The sequence below is a fragment of the Paroedura picta genome, chromosome 3 (genome assembly GCF_049243985.1).
Source record: "Paroedura picta isolate Pp20150507F chromosome 3, Ppicta_v3.0, whole genome shotgun sequence".
Taxonomy (NCBI): domain Eukaryota; kingdom Metazoa; phylum Chordata; class Lepidosauria; order Squamata; family Gekkonidae; genus Paroedura; species Paroedura picta.
The window spans coordinates 146,209,501-146,229,449 of NC_135371.1; the positions used below are offsets into that span (position 1 = coordinate 146,209,501).

Genomic DNA, 19,949 nt, shown 5'->3' on the forward strand with positions numbered 1-19,949 from the left:
GCTGTAGACAAAGGGCAGGGACGGAATTGAGACAAGCCTCTTTCCGGCGGGGTGAAGGCATGGGTGTTCTTCAGGTGTGGTTTTTCCTTGCAGAGTGGCTGGGATACCTCAGAGAGCGAGGAGCTCAGTGAAGGGGAGCTAGAACGGCGGCGGCGGACTCTTTTGCAGCAACTGGGAGACCAGTAACAGCTGCTGCTTTCTTTTGGGATTTCTTCCCTCCACCCCCACTACATGTGAGACCCAGTTGGTCCCAATCGTTTCCCTTTGACCTGTATGGCATCCAAGCCAAGTCTTGCTCCGACCGGAACCTGCTTCACCAGGCCACAGCCCTGCGTGGTAACTGTTTACTTATTTCAGAGGCAGAAGACCCTGCCTCTGGGGGGAACAGTCTCCATCAACTTGCTCTGTCTTCACGGAGAGGGATTTTGGATGGAACATCTGGACCTCGAGGGCATCCACACAATTCAGCACGAGCTGGGGGATCCTGCCTGCATTCCCTGGACCGATTGTTCTCCCTTATCTGCATTCACCAGCCAAGAACCACTTGATCTAGGCTCAGGAGGGCCAGGAACAGCTGCTAACACTCCAGTGGGCTTCAGAATCGGGAACGGTGTGTGTGGGCCTGCCCTCAATTGTTCGTTCCTGCGATCGGATCCCTCTTGCTAGTCACGATTTCTCTTGTGTGTTGGGGACGCAGTGGGATTTTTAAAATAATATTTATAAACCTGGAGCAGGTATATTGTAACTTCCTGGAAATGATTGGTTTAAACGTGGGATTGGCCTCAAACGGGTCTAATGCTAGGCCTCAGATCTGTTTCTGGGCCTGTTAGGAACATCTTCATGTTTTACAACATATCCGGGGCCCTGAGCAGATGGAGGAGCAGCCTACAAATGTTTCAAAAAAATAAAAAGTACCTGACTTTTGAGACCCCAGGCTGCCTCTTATCCCTTCAGAGTGCAGAAGAAAACTCTGGATGGGAGGCAGCATGCCTAGTTCAGTGCCCTTGACTTATGCATTATGTGCCCTTGACTTATGCATTATGTGTGGATACAAACACATGAACCTAACAAAGACGGCTCTAATAACAAGGAATGTGGGCTTTACCTACTTGCATAGATTTAGATTTTAAATAGAAGAGGCTCCCGCCCTCCCTTGCTACCTCCATTTCTCAACACCCTTTATTTTTCTCCCCCCCCCCCCCCCCGCTCCTGTTCAGGAACCAGAATGTTTAAGGCTCCTTTGCTCCTCATTTCTCTAACAGGGCCTCAGCTGAGCATTCTTATTGGCCACTTCCCCAACTCTTACCAGTTCTGAGAGTTCAGCAAGCCCCGTTGGGCGAGTTCAATGTCACAGTCACACTTCCAGGCCCTTAAAGGCACCCGGCTAATGATGAAGGGAGGAGCAGCTGGTGTTGGAGGTGAAATAACACAACAGCAGCCAGGGCTGCTCCCCCCGCCCCCCCCCCCGTCTTCCTAAGGCTGCCTCTTCATTGTAGAGGGGCTGCTGAGAATACTGTCCATGTTCAGAATGTTTGATGGCATGACATCAGTCAAAACTAGGGGTTGTGTATGTGAGGGAATTACACATACTACGCAGCATTTGGACAATTTGCATTATTTGCATAACTAATGGGTGCCATAAATCTACTAGGGTTTACTTCTGTTGTGCTCATCTAGTTGGTTCTCTTCAGATGAACATCCGTTTTCATGTTTGCCTATGCCAAGAAGAAAATGCACAAGATTTGATGTGGCAGCCAGAGGATCTCTAATCACTCTCTTTTTTGAAGCAGTAGTTTTCTAGACATGAGTGTAGCAGAGTACAGGTGGGAGACTCACAGTGATTTGCAGGGGAAACTTATTTCCCCATCTCTTTACCTTCCCTGAAAGTTGATTGACTCATGCATTCCTGCTTCCTTCTCTCTTGTCCACCCATCAGCCAGCCTATCTATAGCTAGACAAAGAGTTTGGTTTTATATACCCCACTTTCAGTACCTGGACTCTCAGTGCAGCATACAATTGCCTTCCCTTCCTCTCCCTACAATAGATATCCTGCGAGGTATGTGGGGCTGAAAGAACTCTTTCAGACCAGCTCTGACTAGCCCAAGGTCATCCAGTTGGCTGCAAGTGAAGAAATGGGGAATCAAAACCAGCTCTCCAGATTATGGGCCACTGCTCTTAACCACTACACTAAGCTGGTTCATTCCCATCATGTTTTCTCTGGCTGCCTTTACTCCAGAATGGTCCAGTTGCTCCTTAAGGGCCACCAGGCTCAGTTGCATGGTGGATAACTCACAATGACTTGTGGGGGGGGGGGATACCTCACTTTCCCCTTCCCTTCTGGCAACCCCTATATCCTCTCCCCTTTCCCTGCCTCATTTTCTCCTTCCTATTTATCTAGCAACCTACCTTTTATCTCCCCCTTCCTCTTCAGCTATTTATGCCTTCCTATATAGCCCAATTGTTCCACAGTGGGGACCCAAAGCAGCTTGCACAATTCTCCTCTTTTCCATGTTATCCTCACAACAACCCTGTGGGGCAAGTTAGACTTAAAAAATGAAACTGGCCCAAGGTCACCTAGTGAGCTTCCGTGGCAGAATGGAGATTTGAAACTCTTAACCGATACTCTCAACTGGTTTTAGTTTAGAGCTACAGACAGCCGGGCTTGGGCGAGTCCTGCACATTGCCTGGTGGGCGCAGCCCTGATGAGACCTCCCTCAAAGGCCAGAACCCCCTGCCCCTTATTTATTTATTGACTGCCGCTCCCAGACCCTGCAGGCTCGTGGCATCTTACAATAAACTGATAAAACCACATAAAAACGGATACAGTGGATGACCACATACAGCTGGCAATAACTAATCCTCCCCTCTCTTCCTCATGCACCCGACCATGGTCACCCACAGTGCCTCCCACCGTCTTGGGGATAGCTCCTGCCTAGTTGACCAACACATGGGGCCTATATAGGGCTTATATAGGAAGGGACCCGATCTTCCTCAACCAAACGCCTGGCGGAAGAGCTCCGCCTTGCAGGCCCTGTGGAACTGTGATGGTTCTGTCAGGGCCCTCAGAACCCAAGGTTCAAGGCTGGGTGCCTTGCAGTGGCATTTCTTAAAGCTGCAGGCACTGCTATTGTTTTTTTTTTTGGGGGGGGGGAAGGTAGAACCCCCCCTGCCATGTACCTTTAACAGATTTTATATTTTTCTGCAAACTAATGATCCGTCTTGTCTGCCATTGTCACAGGCTTAGCCATGTTGAGAATTAGATACTGATCTGGAAATATGAGGAAGAGTTAAGTCTAGTCAGCGTTTTTCAAGGGACCAAAGGCTCTCCTTGCCCCTCTTGTTAGGTCATTCATGGGATTAATCCAAGCATCAAAAGCCCAGAATCTTGATCAGCAAACATGGGCATTTGAAATTACAGATAATTGCTAACCTTATCTCCTATTACGTCCTCCATTCTAGGCTTGCCCAATGCATATGAGAAGTGTTCAGCCAGCCCTCTCTCAGGGAGAGTGCTCAGAATCCTGGCCTTGAAAGGGGCTTTTAAAACAGCTCTAACAAGATGTCTTGAGTTTGGATCATGTCTCAACCAGTCTAGCCTTACGTGGGATTGGCTTATGCCTTTTAAAAATAAATTCTGGACCTTTCTGGGCAGGAATGGAGAAGGGGTTGAACAAACAGCCTCGGGATACAATCAGCTGCTGCCGCAATGCAGAAGAAACCTGCAGCTCTGTGGGTGTGTTTGGGGGGGGAGGGGGAGGGGAGGGCTTCTTGTCACCTGGATCTGGAACTGGGTCGCTCACACAAGACATTCTTCCATACAAGAGGCATGTCTTTTTGACATGGGGAGAACAGATGGCATGTTCAGGGACAGCAGCAAAACCTCCTCAGGATGTGTGTACATAATACTTCCCCACCCAAGAAAAGGTCTGTTGAGCAACTAGGAAAATTATACAGGAGCTGCATCCCTTCAACCATCTTTGCTGTTCTGGCACCTGCCACTCCGCAGTGTCAATGGGTCCTGTATCAGGGGAGGTGTCCAATGGATGCCCCAGTCTCTCTTCAAAAGCTGTCATGTCCGCTGGTCCCTTGAGAACGCTTTGGCCCAAAGTCTGAAAGCTCAACTCAACCGAGAAAGCGTCAAAGTAGTTACAGGTCATTCCCCCTGCCCACTGCCACCAGGAAAAAGAAATCAGATTCTCAAGACACAGAGAGGCTTTTTGGGTGTTTGTTTCTTTTTCTCTCCCATAATTAGAAATTCTGTACACTACAAGGTGGAGGGAGGCATTGACGGAGAATATAAACCACTAATATTTCACATGTACAAAAAGTTACTTCCAACTATTACAAACAAGAACTATTACAATGCAACGGATATGCTGTAAACTCTGCAAGCAACACCAGGAAGTCCATTCCTGCCTTGCCATAAATTGCAGAAAAGGCTTTTTTCCCTGGGAAGGGTGTGTGTGTGTGTTTGTTCCTTCTGTTTCTTTAACAAAACGGCCAGCCACACACGTTTGCCTTTTCAGCTCCCAGTTAGTGGTCAGTCAAGCTCTCTGTAAGGCAATCTCTGCCTTTAAGAGAGCGCTCCATGCTAGAAAAAGATGAACCTTGTTTGACTGTCTGCAAGCCATTTGGGCCTTGGGTGTGTAAAGCAGGAAGGCCAAATACTTCATCCCTGTGTCAGAAAAAGTGACACGAGCTACCTCTTGTAAGACAAATCCCAGGTCTGTAAGAATTGTCGCATGAATGTTCCCAAAAATACTTTTTTGAAAGTAACCCTGGTTTCTCACATGGATATCCACCGATTCCTCATTGGGGCAGCCTTGTATGGTCACAAAGTCCAGCGTTCTTTTTCTGACAGCACCCAGCCAAATACTTTTGGCCATTCACAAGAAGGGCATGGAGTTTGCTCTGTTGTTGGTCTCTGATAACAGAGGTATATCTCAGAGCATGGAGATTCCTTTTAATTCTCATGACTCATGGCCATTGGTCACTCATCCCTTGATAAGCAGCATCTAAACAGAGAACCTGATAAATCTGGACAGGTCCAGAAGTGATTAATTCTTTGGTGCTGTAGCCTGCTTTGAGCTATGCACTGCTCCAGTATTAATTGTGTACAGGGGCTTCTGGGGTGTGCAAGGACATTTTTGCAAGAATATAATTAAGAAACCAACCCAAATACAACACATTGAAACAGCTCTGCTCGGACTCCTTGCATGACCTTGATGGCATCACTAGGATTCCAAGCCTTCCCAAGTGCATCAATCTGAAAAGGCCCAATTCAACTTATTCAACTTATTTTCTCCAGACAATATTTTCTTAACAGTGTATCTATTCACACTTCATGTTTTCCGCTTCTTGGGTTGTCATACATGTAGACAATATCACTATTCCCCCTGTTTATGGTTCCCCTTTTATGGTTCCAATACCCCCCCCCCGCTTTCCATTTCACCTCCTGTTTTCTAATTTTAGCTTCTCGTGGGATTCTACCTTCTTTTCCCAATCATTCATTATAAGGCAACTCTCTGTTATTCCTTCCCCAGCTGCAGCTCTTCCCTTGCCTTCAATGGCAACCTAGTCTGCCAGACATTTACAGGAGACATACACTTGTCCCAGTTGCTCCTGCATACACAACACTTCCTTTCCTTCTGCAGCATGGACGCCCACTGATGGAGGCCAGGTGCTGGGATGGGGAGGACAGAGCTGCCTTCTCCCTCTTGTTTGCTCCCTGATGATATCTGGCAAATGTCAGGGGTACAAGACTGATCCAATTGGGCAACCAAGTGGCTAGACTCAAGGTCCTTGAATCACATATTCTGGGCCAATTCAAAGCCTAATCTTTTGAAACAAGATTTTTCACCTCTGTGAATGCTACTAAAGCACCCCATTCATTCTCCCATTAGCCCATTGTCCCCATGTCTGATCAGATTTACCTGCTGAATTATGGGCTCTCATATCCACCGTGTGCCTTCCTACTGTTTTAAATGGGAGAGACTAGGTCTTTGTTCATATTTGCTTAACATATGTGATGTGATGGGCCACACGGCAGATGCCAAGAGGTATGAAATCCTCCATTCTCCTAGCTCCCTTCCCACAAGCTATTTCTGTGACTGACTTGAGCAAGGGCTGTATTGTAGGGTTGCCAAAATCCGGTGGGGGCTCGAGATCTGGAATTACAACTGATCTCCAGATGACAGAGATTGATTCCCCTGGAAAAAAGGTGGACTCTATGACATTATACCCCATTGATGACCCTCCCCTTCCCAAATCCAACCCTTCTCAGCCTTTACCCTCAACATCTCCTGCTGTTTCCCAATTAGGAGCTGCCAACCCTAGCTGAGTGGCTTGCCCAAGGTCATACAAAAGACTGTGCCAGAGATGCTACCAAAATCTCAGGCCCTCCCAAATCTTGCAGCAGCTAGTGTTAGACCTCAAGTCCATCACCCTGAGCAGCTCTTAGTGTTATTAAGAAAAATCATTAGTGGTCCATAGAAATCACTCTCTCTCCCTGCTGATACCCATGAAATTTGTGACCTCAGACAGAGCCTATTTTCCTGCCTGGTCACATGATGGTTTTTAAATAATTCAGAAGGGCAGAAAGGGTAACCAGGTACATACAGAACTTCCAGAAAGTATTTTTCTAGCTGCTGTTGGGGAAAGATTGCTGATGCATCTGTTTGCTTAGCCAGTTGATGCTGCTGCGCATACTTACCCCTTGTTCTGACAAAAGCCCTAACAGCAAGAGGGCATTATCAGAAACACGCAGAAAGGGTGCTGGGGCATGCCCTGCCATTGCTTATCTCAGCAGAGATGATAAGAAAACAGCGGCTGCCCTTTCCAGCATGCCTAGCATTTGAGCGGCACTGTTTGCTGTCAAGTATTCAAAGGAGACAGCCACATGCTCTGTGCTTGTGTGTCTGTGTGTGTGTGTGTGTGGGGGGACAACAGCAGCTCTTGCAGCACTGAGGCTGATGGCCAAGTTTTGCCAATCATCGCATGGGGTGAAAAACTGGGCAGGCATTTTTTCAAGTAGGATATTCTGTCTTTAGAATTACATATCCATCACTTGAGGGGATCAGTCACTCCTGTTCTTCAGACCTTAACACTAGGATTACTTTGATCTACTTTCATCAGATCTGCTGCCAGCTTGGTGATCCCATTTCAATAACTGAAACTGGTGGTGAAGAAGGAAGTCTGGAAAGAATCTTTGTAAGCAATTCATAACACTCTGCAGCCTCTTTGAGAGGGGTGGATGTTGTGATTGTAGACTAAAAAGTCACAATTCCATGTTAAAGTGGAGCTATCTCTTGACTCTGGAAAGGAAGTTTCTGTGAATATTTGTGTTCCTCAAATCCTGATTTCCCCTTTAAAAACTGACTTGAGGATTGCATTGTTTTTTTCTTAATCTGAAAATTATTTACATACATTTTTTGAATCAAATTTTCATGTTCACAGGAGACCTATGGGCCCCTTAGATCTGTTGCTCAGTGTTCAAAACCTCAACGGAGTGGCAGGATCTTATTCTAAGGCTACGATCCAATGCAGACTTTCTCCAATGAACTCAGTGGGCCTTACTTCTGAGCAATCCTGCATGAATCTGCCTAATAGCCTTCTTATTGGAGAAGTTGGCAACTGATGAAAAGTGTGTGTTCTTCCACTGGTCTTCACTAAAGTACAAGCCTAGAGCAAAGAAAATATTATTGAATAAAATATTTATGATATGGTGTACACAGTAGCAAAGTTAAAACAGCGGGCCAAATATTAGGCTGCATTAGAAGTCCAGCCTGCCTCTCCAAGCCTGCAGAAAAGAGAAGAATTTGGGATTCACCATCTTCGGACACTGACACCTGTGGGACCGAATAAAGAAGTGGACCGGACTTGCTGTGCCTGAAGGTGAGAGGATTTTGTGGTTAGGTGCCTGCAGCTCTGACTGGCAGTGCTTATTCTTTGACTCCTCCATCTCTCCCCTTTCCTCCTATGGGAATAGGATTACACAATATATGGGAGGGATTGTAGCATTCTTTTGTTCCATCTATAGCTGACCTTGTTACGACAAATGTGCTATTTGGTTTCAGTTCTTGGTTGAAGACACACTCATCTAGAAATATTGGAAATTTCATACCAGGTTTGATTACAGATTTGATTATTTTCAGAATTAAGTGCTCATTGGTGCGTTCTAAAAATTTTTGCTGTAATTTTTACTTTATCGATTAAAGTAGCAAAAAAGATACTTGTGTGAGTGCAGTTACTGTGAGAAGAGAGCCATGGTCTGCTTTAACAAATGAGAACAAAAAAAGTTAGGGATTAAATCAATTTTTTAAAAAATAAACTATTAGAGCTCAAATGTGTAAAAACCTTAAAAGAAGATCATTTTGGACCTTTCTTCAGAGAAGCACAGAATAGGATTCTCCAATACCCAGGGGAGGAATAAGATATATGCTGGTTGAGGATTCTGCTAATATGAACACCTTGCAGGGCCAGAACTAGCCATACCAGACTAAAATACGTTTTTTCACTGCGCCTGTTGAAAATTGTATACATGTGTGATATGCGTGCATCTCTATAATCGCCCTCTAATGAAGATACATTAGATCAAAATGCGTTAGGTCTAGGTCCTAACAATTTGGTAATACTGGTGTACTTACCCAGATATTTTACGTGCACCAGCTGATATTGTTTTAAGGTTTTTAAATATTTGACCTCTAATAAATTGTTTATTAAAAAAAAAACTGATTTCGCTTGTTTTTCAGGTTGGGTTTTTGTTTCCCTGTTCTAACAAAGTATAGCCAATCACGCAATACATGAGTTAGAATTGTTTTTGTAACTTGGGGAAAAAACTGAGTAAGATTTTCAATATAGTACAGTATCAATGTTTATTTCCATTATAACAATTTGGCTTTTTTCTGTTCTTTGGATTTTTAGATAGCAACACCTGGTCGGGATTAATTTGTAATGTTTTTTGTAGTGTCTATTTGAAAAAGTTTGTATTACTGACTATTGAGGAAGATCATTGAGGTCAAAACATGTATGGTCTTATGTTGGTCATTTGACAAGTTCATCAACATTTGTATACGAAATTATTACAACTTATATGAAACTTGTTTTTACTTTTAATTCAGCCTAATATTCAGGCCCTATGGTTTTAACTTTGATACTCTGTACACCATATAATTGATATTTAATTCAATGTTATTTTATTTGTTGTAACTTGACCCTTGCAGTATTATCAGTAATTATCAGTATACTCTGGGTTGAATACGTTTCCCCCTTTCCTTCATTTGCTATGTGCCCTGGACCCTATGACCCCTCTTTTAAAGTACAGCCTTGAGAATGCCTTTTGGGCGGACTCAACATCAAAGAGATAAACCTGCTGAAAATAGCAGGTCTCAAGTATATTTCCCCAGTGTACACTGGCTTAGTTATAAGGCACTGAATTGCCTATAGAACTCATTCTTTCTAGTGCCCTAACAGGGGGAATAAACAAACTCATCACAATGGAATTCGAAGCGGCATGGAACAACATAGTATTGAAAATAGTAATATGATACCAATTGTTTGATTTATCATTAGATACCTGACTAAAATTTTTCTTTTAATAGGAAGTGGATATTGGTTTGTGTAGAAGAAGGAACACAAGTCCTTTGTTGGTTGTCAGAGCCAAAAACAGGTCATGAGAAGGCTTCTAAGAGGCAAAGAGACAATTACTTGAGATGTAAAGTAGGGTCATGAGGCAATTATTTAACATGGATTATTTAACAGAAGAAAAAATTTATACTTACTACTCTCCAGCCAAAAAAAGGTTTATGCATGGGCTACCAAATAAGACGTCATGTCTCTCAAATGCCAAGTTTCCTAACTGAGTTACACTGCTAAATAGTGAGAGACCAAAGCTTCACCCATGAAAATCCAAACATTTAAAGGGGAATGGTACCTAAAACACCTCTTACAATTTAAAGGAACCACTAATGGAGAAAAGGCATATAAGTCATGATGTCCAACAGGTGTAGACTATGAGGTCCCTAAACAAATGCTCTCATTTCATCTGAGACATTGTGTCCACGGGGAACAAGAGTTTTTGGTATCATATTACTATTTTCAATACTATGTTGTTCCATGCTGCTTCGAATTCCATTGTGGTGAGTTTATTTATTTCTTGTTGAAATTGCCACAAGGTTCCCTGTTCTTTTTGTTACTAACAGGGGGAATGCCTGGATTGACATTGGAAGGAAGGAAGGAATAACTGTGTTGAAGCTATGCTGAAGCTACAGGCCCACTCTGTGCACTAAGATCTATATATATAATGTAGCCCTAATTGGTTCTTGATTCTACAAAGTGCCTGAAACTCTCCCCCCCCCCCCCCGAAGGCAGGTTGCTTCCCTGAGTTCAAAAACAACTGAGAAGCAATCCTATTTTTTTTGTCAAATGGCTTTATCTTAATGTTATTTGCAGCTCTTACAGGCAAAAATCTTTGGTAAAAAAACAAACAAGCAGGCGAATCCTCTTTTTTTCTGATTGTCTCTAGAAGCATCACAGCCAAACTTTCCAGCCTGGCCTAAAGGCTCAAATGGTTCAATGCCCAGTGGCCGTTCTCCCATGAAAGACAAGGAGAGTGCCTGAGGATTTTGGCTACCCCTAAAGGCAGACGAGTGGGAGACAAAACTGGTGTCACTAGGAGGCAAAACCCACTGGGAAGTCCTTCCCCTGGTATCCCCTTGAAGCTTATAGGGAGAATCTCCCAGTGGGTCCTGCCTCTTGTGAACTAGTGGAAAGTGTAGTTCAAGTACTTCAAGTACAAAAATGGCTTTGGCTACCCCCTGATAAGGTCAACAGTCATCAGATGGTAGCCGTCAATGGGTTTTACTAAAGTTTTAGGAGACCTTCGTTGGCATACTAGATTTGGTCCAGAGTGGGTGATGCCATTTGGTGCAGTAAACTGAGAAGAGGTCTGTACATAAACAACACACATGAAGCAGAATTTGGTCCTTCATAAAATTAAAAGAGATAATGTCAAAAGCAGCCTGCAACCTACCCAAAATCTTTTTTTGTGAACCTTAGTGGTTGGCTTGCCATCACTGTTCCCCTGCCAGGCCAACACCAGGCTCATATTGTACAGCTGAGACATGAGACTTTGGTCTGAACAGTTTTCCCTTCTGAATGACGGTTCCGTTGGTTCCTTGAAAGCCAGTAAGGCTGAGCTTCTCAATGCCAGCTCCCATCCTGCTCTGTAAAGGACGTGGTACTGCTGAAGGTGGCTCCTTACAAGCAACACAACTCCACGAGACTAGCACTACATCCAAGATTTACCGCTAGAATGGTGCTTCTTGTCCTCTGCTATGAAATGTTGATGGTTCTCATCGTGCTCCAACACGGATGGGTTGCCAGCAGGCCAAAAGTGCTCAAAGGCTTGCAAACAGGATGCCAGATGCTCACCAGCCAAAATTGTTTCTTCAGATGCCGTAACACTCTCATCTTTCAGAATTGACTCAGCAAGGAAGAACAGGAGCAAGGGCAGATGGGAGTGGTCATATATGTACAGATTAAAAAATACATCTTAAATAATACGAGATTAACAATAATACTGTTGCAGTAAGGCACTTCCTGAAGGTCTCTTTGATTCTTCAGTTGAAAATCTCTGCAAGGAAGGAAGATTTTTCTTTGGCAAAAAAGAACTAGGCCTGGACCACTGGAATGCAGCATCAGCCCGTTGGTAAGGCAGGGCATGCAGGACTGTATGAGAGAAAGAAAGAACCAGTAAGAATTGGGAGCAAAAAATCACTAAGACTCAATGAAGAATTGATTTGCTGTTGGCAGCACTGGAGATTCTGCAACCCTGCGCACTCCGCAGAACTCCTTTCCTGCTGTTTCAGTTGAGAAGCACGTAGGTGACCTGCTATACAGGCTGGGATTGGAGAGAGAGGGATTAACTCCCCCCCCTCCCCACAGTCCTAATGGGAAGGGCTCCCTTCAAGATGATATACGCACTAGGCCTGATCTAGATTGCTCCCCCTTCCTGACAATTGCTTGGGGAAGGGGCAAATTATACACGAGGAACTCCTGTCCACAGTCTGATCCCAAGACTTCGCTGAATTCCACTTTCCCAACCAGAGGGAACCAGCAAGACAGACGGGAGACGGGCAGCAATCTGACTCCAGCTCTTTGTGGCCCAAATTACAGCCTGTTCAGTTGACCTCTTCTACTTAGGCAGAAACAGCAAAGCAGAGGTTAACCTCTCCAGGGCTTCAGAGAGCTGGCATTTCTTACCCTCTGCTAAGGGTAAACTGAGAGGGGGCTGGAGGCAGGTGGTTCTTGCTGTTATGGAGGAGGGAAAATAAAGTCAAGTGAAATTGTGGGTGGGGAAAGCTCTTCTCGCCTGGGGATGGCCTTAATAGATGCTATCCTCAAGGTCTGGGAAAAGGCCACTATAGGACTAACTCAGTGAAATGCCAAAAGGGACAGCATCTAAGTTGCCTTCAGCAGAGCACAGGATGCTTCCTAAATAAATAAAGATGAATGCCACTGAGCTATAGATCCTCCCTGTTCATATTGCTGGTTTCATCTTTTTTGATTAAAGAAAAGGCTCAGCCAACATATTCAGAGTTTGGGGTTGAAAATCAATGGGCTATTAAACATAGGTATTTGTGTCTTTAATCTCAGAGCTGCAAGGGGCCCCAAGGGCCATCTGGTCCAACTCCAGCCAAAACAGGAACCACAGCTAGAATGTTCCAACAAACAGATATCCAATCAATACTTACTTCCCAAGTGCAACACTTTTCACTTGCCCCTATTGAGCTTCCTTTTATTTGCCTGAGCCCAATCCTCTGTCCTATTCAAGTCTGATGGAACCCCAGAAGGTATTAACTACCCTACCTAATTCAATATCATCTGCAGACTTGATAAGCACCTTCTGAGCTCCCTCATTTAAGACACTTACAAAGGTGTTAAGCAGATGGGGCCCAAAACACCGCACTGGTCACCTCCCTCCAGGCTGATGAGGCACCATTTACTACTGCCCCTTTGGGACGATCCATCAACCAGGCCTTAATCTTCCAAACAGTACTAACGTCAGGTCCCCAGCTTCTCAACAGGAACATCATGGGGCACTATGTCAAAAGCTCTACTAAAATCGAAATCGACCACATCCACAACATTAGTTACTCCTAAATGTTTTTAAAAAATAAATCAATACATTAATTATCATCCCGCCTGTCGTTCCCTTTCTTCCAGATTACCCCATCATTCCTTGTTCTTAAAGGCCTGTTTTAAAAACCCATTAAAGCACAAATATTTCACTTGAATCCCTGTTTGTGTCAGTGTCATGCTGGTACTGTTTACTCGAGTAAGGAGAGGATTAACCATTCAGCATAATTTGGTGTTCAAAAAATATCTGGGTGCTCCTGTCTAAAGAATGCTAATGAGTTGAGTAGCAGAGTTCAGAGCCATGCTACTGGCCTGCATGGACACAGGCTTTTCCTCCACAGTGAAGTATTTAAACATCCAGTCTTTCTCCCACAGGCTGAGCTGCAAGAGAAGCTTTACTCATGCGGTTTTACAGTGATAAAGGTAAAGGTATCCCTTGTGCAAGCTCCGAGTCATGTCTGACCCTTGGGGTGACGTCCTCCAGCGTTTTCATGGCAGACTCAATACGGGGTGGTTTGCCAGTGCCTTCCCCAGTCATGACCGTTTACCCCCCAGCAAGCTGGATACTCATCTTACCGACCTCGGAAGGATAGAAGGCTGAGTCAACCTTGAGCCGGCTGCTGGGATCGAACTCCCAACCTCATGGGCATAGCTTTCAGACAGCCTTTCAGCCGCTTATCACTCTGCACCACAAGAGGCTCTTTTACAGTGATATTCCCACTTAAAAAAAAAAGAGCCAACCCAAAGCATTCTGGCAGCTGGGTGAGAAGGAAAAATGGTGGGCACAAGAAAAATATTCCTTGCAGTTGTGTATGCCTCTGCTTTTGCAGAAGCAACTAGAGCACAATGGGGAGTTTTCTCTGTGTAGAAGCAGCCTTCCTTTAGGACACATTAAGGCATGTTGTTTCTATCACTACCGGGCATACAGGCAGCAAACCACCCACTCCTTCCCACTCATATCGAGAGAGGCTTTAGTAAGCAACACTTCTGCATTACGTTTGACAAGATAAACCCATAACCAGACTGCAGAATCATGCATGCAGATCAAGACAGGATGTCCGTGGCAAAACCAGCATGCCAAACATGCTAGGAATAACATGCAGGATTGTTCCTTTGCCCATGCAGGAATTCTCAACAGTGAGGTAGAAGATTTAAGAAAAATAAAACAACAACAAATTTTTTAGGATGGCTCAATAACTTAACACCCCCCCTCTAGTTTCTGTTTCTTTAAAATGACCGCCAAGATTTTAGCCCTCATGTTGGCGGATTTTCACCCTGGAAAAGGATAATGAAATGCAAGGCGCTGGGCTGACCAGATGCCAAGGGACGCACAGCTTTTTGTACCTTTTCCGAGTTGTGTAGAAGAGGGAATTTCGGAAGGTGCCCCTTTTCATGCAAGGAAGAGAAAAAACAGCCCTGGCTTAAATTCCCTCTTGTTCATGGCCACCAAAAGGTACAAGCTGCCTTGCCCCTAGTCCCCTTCGCTGCGAGAGAGAGTCAACCTGATGTCAAGACTCTTGACATCAAATCTGGGGACTTTCAGCCTGTTCAGGTAGCCATTTGCAGACAATCAAATCTGAGATATGGTTGAGAAGCCCAGAGTTTATGGGAGAGGCAGCAGCACATGCAGGATGGGGAGAGGGGAGGCGGAACTCCATGCACAGAAAAAGGTTCCAGGGGTACCTTTGACGGGGGGCGGAGTGGAGCTAACAGTTAGGCTCATCGTGGTGGGAGGGCTCGCAGAAGAAGCGAGAGCCCCGCTTGGCTGTACGGGCGGTGAATGGGACACTCTTCAACACTGCGGGGAGGAGGGGATGGACAAAGATAAATACACATCAAATAGGCTGAAGCAGGGGGAGTCAAACTGCGGCCCTCCAGATGTCCACGGACTACAATTCCCACGAGCCCCTGCCAGCATCCGCTGGCAGGGGCTCGTGGGAATTGTAGTCCGTGGACATCTGGAGGGCCGCAGTTTGACTACCCCTGGTCTGAAGTACAGTGGCTGCTTTAGATATGTAATTCTCCTCGGACACACGGAACAGGCCTCAGCCATTGCATCAATAACAGTACAATCCTGAGTTGCATCCTTCTAAGCCGGTTCGCAGTCAGAAGGGTGAAACTCAGCTTAGAATTTCACGGTAAGTGAGCCGACCGTGCCGTGCTAGAAATCAGAGGCTCCCCCATTACACAGAGTCCCTGGCCTGAAAGCTTTGCTGCAGCAAAGGAAGCAAGGTTTTGGTGGCGCGGCTGGGCCCTACCTGTGATAATATCCTCGATGGTGCCATCTTTGCCCTCGTAGACCGGCCGGTGATCCTTGGCCTGGCGTCTTCTCAGCTCGGCAATCAACTCTTGCTGCTGCCACTTGTTGCGCTGCAGAGGCAACTGGGTGCAGGTCAGGAAACAGAAAGAAAAAACAACACCCCCCCCCCCAGACTGAAGCTTTGCTCCCCAGCAAGGTCACCGATGCTCCTCCGTCAGGCAAGTGCCAACCCCCAGAACGGAGGGCAGTCCTTCCCTAGGGGACCCAGCCGTACAGGGGGGGGCTTCTCTGGGCCAGGTGTTCTCCTGGAGGGCAGAGGGACCACTTGTAGCTCAAGCAGGTACCGACTGGTATCTGCAATGGCTGGACCTCCTTCGGCAGCCCAGTGTCAGGTAAGATTTTCCACATCATTAAAGTCACCCATGTCACCATGCTGTATATTTTGCTCCCCACACCTGCACCAGTCATCTATTTGCAGAGGGTGAAGAAGATCAGTGTGATAACTGGTATGTCCCTTACATATTCTGTGTGTGTGTGTGTGGGGGGGGGGGTGACCCAGGGCTGCCACTGCTGGTAATATCTAGTCCCAACTGGGTCAACATCACTACCTCTGGCCCACATTGTATTTACTTTGTTCTATTGAATTTGAGCATTCTTTTCCTCAGCTACTCTTTGTCCGCTTTGCAGGACACACACACAAATATCAGTATAGGAATCAAAGAGAGGGAGTGAAGCCAGGGCTTCCATTCTGAGAATCCCTGCAGCTAGAAAAGGTTTATGTCTGGTCCTGTTTGCGGCAGCAGGCTGGGGTGCTTCCCTAGGGCATGTGTAGTCAACCTGTGGTCCTCCAGATGTTCATGGACTACAATTCCCATGAGCCCCATGCCAGCAAACACTGGCATGGGGCTCATGGGAATTGTATTCCATGAACATCTGGAGGACCACAGGTTGACTACACCTGCCCTAGGAGACCTCTGTTTTTGAGGAAATGGAGCTTGCCTTTTGAAACTCCTGGGAAAACTGATTGTCCCCATTTGTATTGGGTCATAATGAGGAACACTGTGGGAGAGCAAACTTTTTTTTAGCTTGGAGCAGAGTTTTCAGTCCCATTCCCGGAAATGGAGTCCTGATCAAAGAAGCTGTGTAGGAGCAGGTGCAGGCCAGGTGAACAGATGCCATTTTAAGAATATACTGCTTAGTATAGCGTAGGCCTCGTTATTGTTATATCCTGGGCTATGTCCCAGGAAAACACTGGGACCATGTCAGCCCACCTCTAGCGTGAAAGTCAAGAGATGCATGGAACCAGTCGTAATAAACAGCCTGCTTCAAGCCGCTAGTCCCACTGTACGGAATCTTGCCTCTTCCGGTCTCCTCGTACTCCCCACCATCTTGCGCTGTCTCCTACCTTCTCCAGCCTCTTGGCTTCTTGAGCCAGGGCCTGCTCCCTCTGGGCCTGCTCCTGCTTCTTACGCAGCTCGTTCTCTTGTTCTGCATCCTGGAAGAGAAAGTTGGAGTCTGGAAGCCGCAGCCTGATCGCTAGTCAGGAACGGTTGTTTGGGAAGGCGGCTGTTATTATCCATGGCCACATGATGGAGCAGCAGATGCCAGACCAGGGGCTGGGAAATCCAGGCACAGCCGTGAAAGTTCATTGGGTGGGCTGCCTTTGGGGCAGAATCATAGATTTGGAAAGTGGATCTGCTAGTCCCTTTCTCTGACCATGCCACAAGACATTGTGCATCTGCAGGAATCCATAAAGGAACATGTATATCAAAAAACTCTTGTCCTGTAGCAGAATATTGTGTATCTAAAGCAGGGATTCCCAGCCAGGGGTCCGTGGACCCTCAGGGGTCTGCAGGAGCTCCAGTGAGGATCCACGACCTTTCCCCTCCTGCCTTAAAGGACTCGACCACAAGCCAGAGAACCAGATACTTCCTTCCCTTCCAAGTCATCTCATAGTTTATCTGCCTGGGAGCTTTGAACCACCTCCTGTCTCTCCTCCCTCAGTCCTCCTGTCAGCACGGGTGGTGATGTCACTTCCGGCAACATTTCACTTCCGGGTGGTGTGGCAGGGAGGCGTGGCCAGCTGACACCACTTCCGGGGCTCCTCAATGCCTGAGAATTTTTGTCAAGGGCTCCTCCATGGTCAAAGGGTTGAAAAGGGCTTATCTAAAGGATGCCATTTGTTAGCTTTTAAAGAAAAAAAAAGACTACTAGAGATTTTGCAAAATCTCCCAGAAACCACAATTCAGTTGCTAAGCTGTTCTTACAGGTGACAAGTTCTGTATCCGCTATGTCTGCCTCCCTGTAACCTAAAACTGCAGCTGTTTTTAATCCTAATTAACTGGGTAAGTTGCAGAGGCACACTGGTGAGGCAGAGTGGGCCTCACACATTACACAGTCCTAGGGCCATGCCTGGACTCACTGTGAGGGCTTTCCATCAAACATGCCTTATGAGGTCTTTGGACCTCAGTTTCCAGGTGTGCAGGAGCCTGATTCATATCAGAATGGTGGCACACGGGGAGAAGCTGTTTAAGTCTCCTTCCTACCTGGTGTTGTTTTCCAAGCCTGACACAATCTCATGGAGATGCTTATTTGCCTCATTGAAGGAACGTATGTATCTCCCTTCAATTTGGTGAAATGACCAATGAAGCAAATTTAGCCATTTTGTCAGGAAAATGGCTCTGGGAAGGTAAGATTTAAGCCTCCTCTCCCTACAATCTTGATCTGAATCAGACCCCTGCATGACTGCAAACAGAATTCCTTACAGGGGACTCACAACACATATCTTAAAATTCTCCTGACAAACCCAGACACACCTCAAGGATTGTGTAATGTTTGGCCTGCATTCCACGGACCATGGGTCAGAGATAAGAGCGGCAGATTGTTCAGTCTGGGGTATTTAACTCCATAGACCAGAATGCCCTGTGTTCTTGAAACAGACAGCCAATGGCTACTGCTTGCCTCAAGACTTGCTGCACTCCCTCAGTCTGGACAAGCTGCCATGGAGAGAAGTCAAAACGCTATGCACCTACTTTTACTGCCTTCCATTCCCCCACCCCAGTCTAGCCCCTACTTGTTGCCTCTCCAGAATTTGAGGGCTGCACTTGTCAGCACTTGAACCTGGAAATGTAGTAGCCTCTTCCACTGAGAGCAACAAAACGTTTGAGGGAAGTGTGGCTGAAGTGGCTCACAGGCGTTAATGGAAATAGATCGTCTTTACTGGGGGTGCCAAAAGCTCACAGAGGCCCTTCTTAGGAATGGAGTGTCTTGTAGCAGCAGAATCATAGGCTTGTGCACTTTGGCATGATTCGGCCGGTTCAGCAATCACAGAAGTCCGAGGTGGCCAGTGCTGCAGCGCTGGCCACCTTGGGGTTCCGTGATCGCCGAACCGTCCGAACTGTGCTGAAGCATACAACCCTAATTCCCACTGGCTAGCACACAGGGAGGAAAGTCTTATTCTGTTGCCCGCTGGCCACACCTAACAACAGATACAACAACTTCCTACTGGGAACAATGAGAGGAAGAGTCACAAAATCGGAGGTGCTGGAGCCTGAGCGGCTATATTTGTGCCAGTTTGCCACTTTTGTAGACTCTAAGCTGGCCTGAAACTCCCATACTCACCTTGTAGGATCTGATGAAGCGGGCAAAGACCGGGAAGAAAACTGAGGGTGGTGTCATCTTGGGACTCTCACCGAAATATCTCACAACTGTGTTGTAGGCCTCCTGCCAAACAAAAGCAGCGTGAACTGAGAGCAGCGGTTGTCTTGTAGTTGATTTTGCTGTGGGATGTGGACACTGTCAGATGTGGCTGCCAGGTGTGTGGCACAGTGTGCAAACAGCATTCTCTGCATAAAACGTCTGACGTGCCCACATGAAAACTAAGCCATAGTTCTATTGTGGGAAACCCATCGGGCATATCTGACTGCAGACATCAGGCAGGCAGCACTGTGATTCTTTAATAGGCTTCAGCGACCCCGTACCAGACATTGGGGGTGCATGCAGTCTCTGGGTTTGAGTATACAATATGTAGTGCTTGCATAACTTTTCTATAAAAATGCATTAATGTGATAAGTGAGTTCTCTGGATGGACGTTTCAGAAGAAGATTAGGTGAGATTTTTGTGACTTGCACTTGTAAGAAAATCCCTAAAAGTGAGAAAAGAACCTGAAACCTAGTTTGCTTTTAAAATAAAACTTACTATATTGGCAGCATGTGCAAATCTGCAAGGGTGCAAAAGTCAACAATTATACACTAGAGCGGTGGTCCTCAACCACCGGGCTGCGGCCCCCTGCCGGGCCGCAAAGGCCCTGGCACCAGGCAGTGGCTCCCTCCCCCCCCTCCCGCAGTAAGAAACTTCACAGGCCGCAAGCTTGCGGCCTGCCAAGCTTCTTTTTTGTGTGTGGGGGGGAGAGGGAAACAGGGCCGCGCATGCGCATTTGCGCCACGTGCAGCCAAAAACGTGCATGCATGGCACTTTCGTGCATGCACGCATGCGCGTTTCCGGCCGCATATGGCGCAAACGTGCATACGTCTGGGCCAGGCAATCGCCCTCT

At 46.3% G+C, this 19,949-nt stretch overlaps 2 protein-coding genes across 10 annotated transcripts in view; one reads left to right on the forward strand and one right to left on the reverse strand.

Moving 5' to 3' along the window:
* The window catches only part of PRPF40B (pre-mRNA processing factor 40B), a 38,721-nt gene extending 37,795 nt beyond the window's left edge, over positions 1–926 (forward strand). For 4 of the 5 annotated variants that reach the window (XM_077328469.1, XM_077328470.1, XM_077328473.1 and 1 more), the window contains one exon: positions 94–926. In XM_077328469.1, the coding sequence (XP_077184584.1) occupies positions 94–186 (93 nt within the window). In that variant the 3' untranslated portion in view covers positions 187–926. The remainder of the gene's footprint in view (positions 1–93) is intronic. The other variant, XR_013229519.1, reaches the window with a different exon arrangement.
* A 3,071-nt stretch (positions 927–3,997) lies between these two features.
* Positions 3,998–19,949, reverse strand: part of FMNL3 (formin like 3) — a 120,555-nt gene continuing 104,603 nt past the window's right edge. For 2 of the 5 annotated variants that reach the window (XM_077328467.1, XM_077328464.1), the window contains 4 exons: positions 19,019–19,120; positions 16,803–16,892; positions 15,396–15,507; positions 3,999–11,727 (listed from right to left, as the gene is read on the reverse strand). In XM_077328467.1, the coding sequence (XP_077184582.1) occupies positions 11,567–11,727; positions 15,396–15,507; positions 16,803–16,892; positions 19,019–19,120 (465 nt within the window). In that variant the 3' untranslated portion in view covers positions 3,999–11,566. Of the gene's footprint in view, positions 11,728–14,820; positions 14,936–15,395; positions 15,508–16,802; positions 16,893–19,018; positions 19,121–19,949 lie in introns of all 5 variants that reach the window. The other 3 variants (XM_077328466.1, XM_077328468.1, XM_077328463.1) reach the window with 3 other exon arrangements.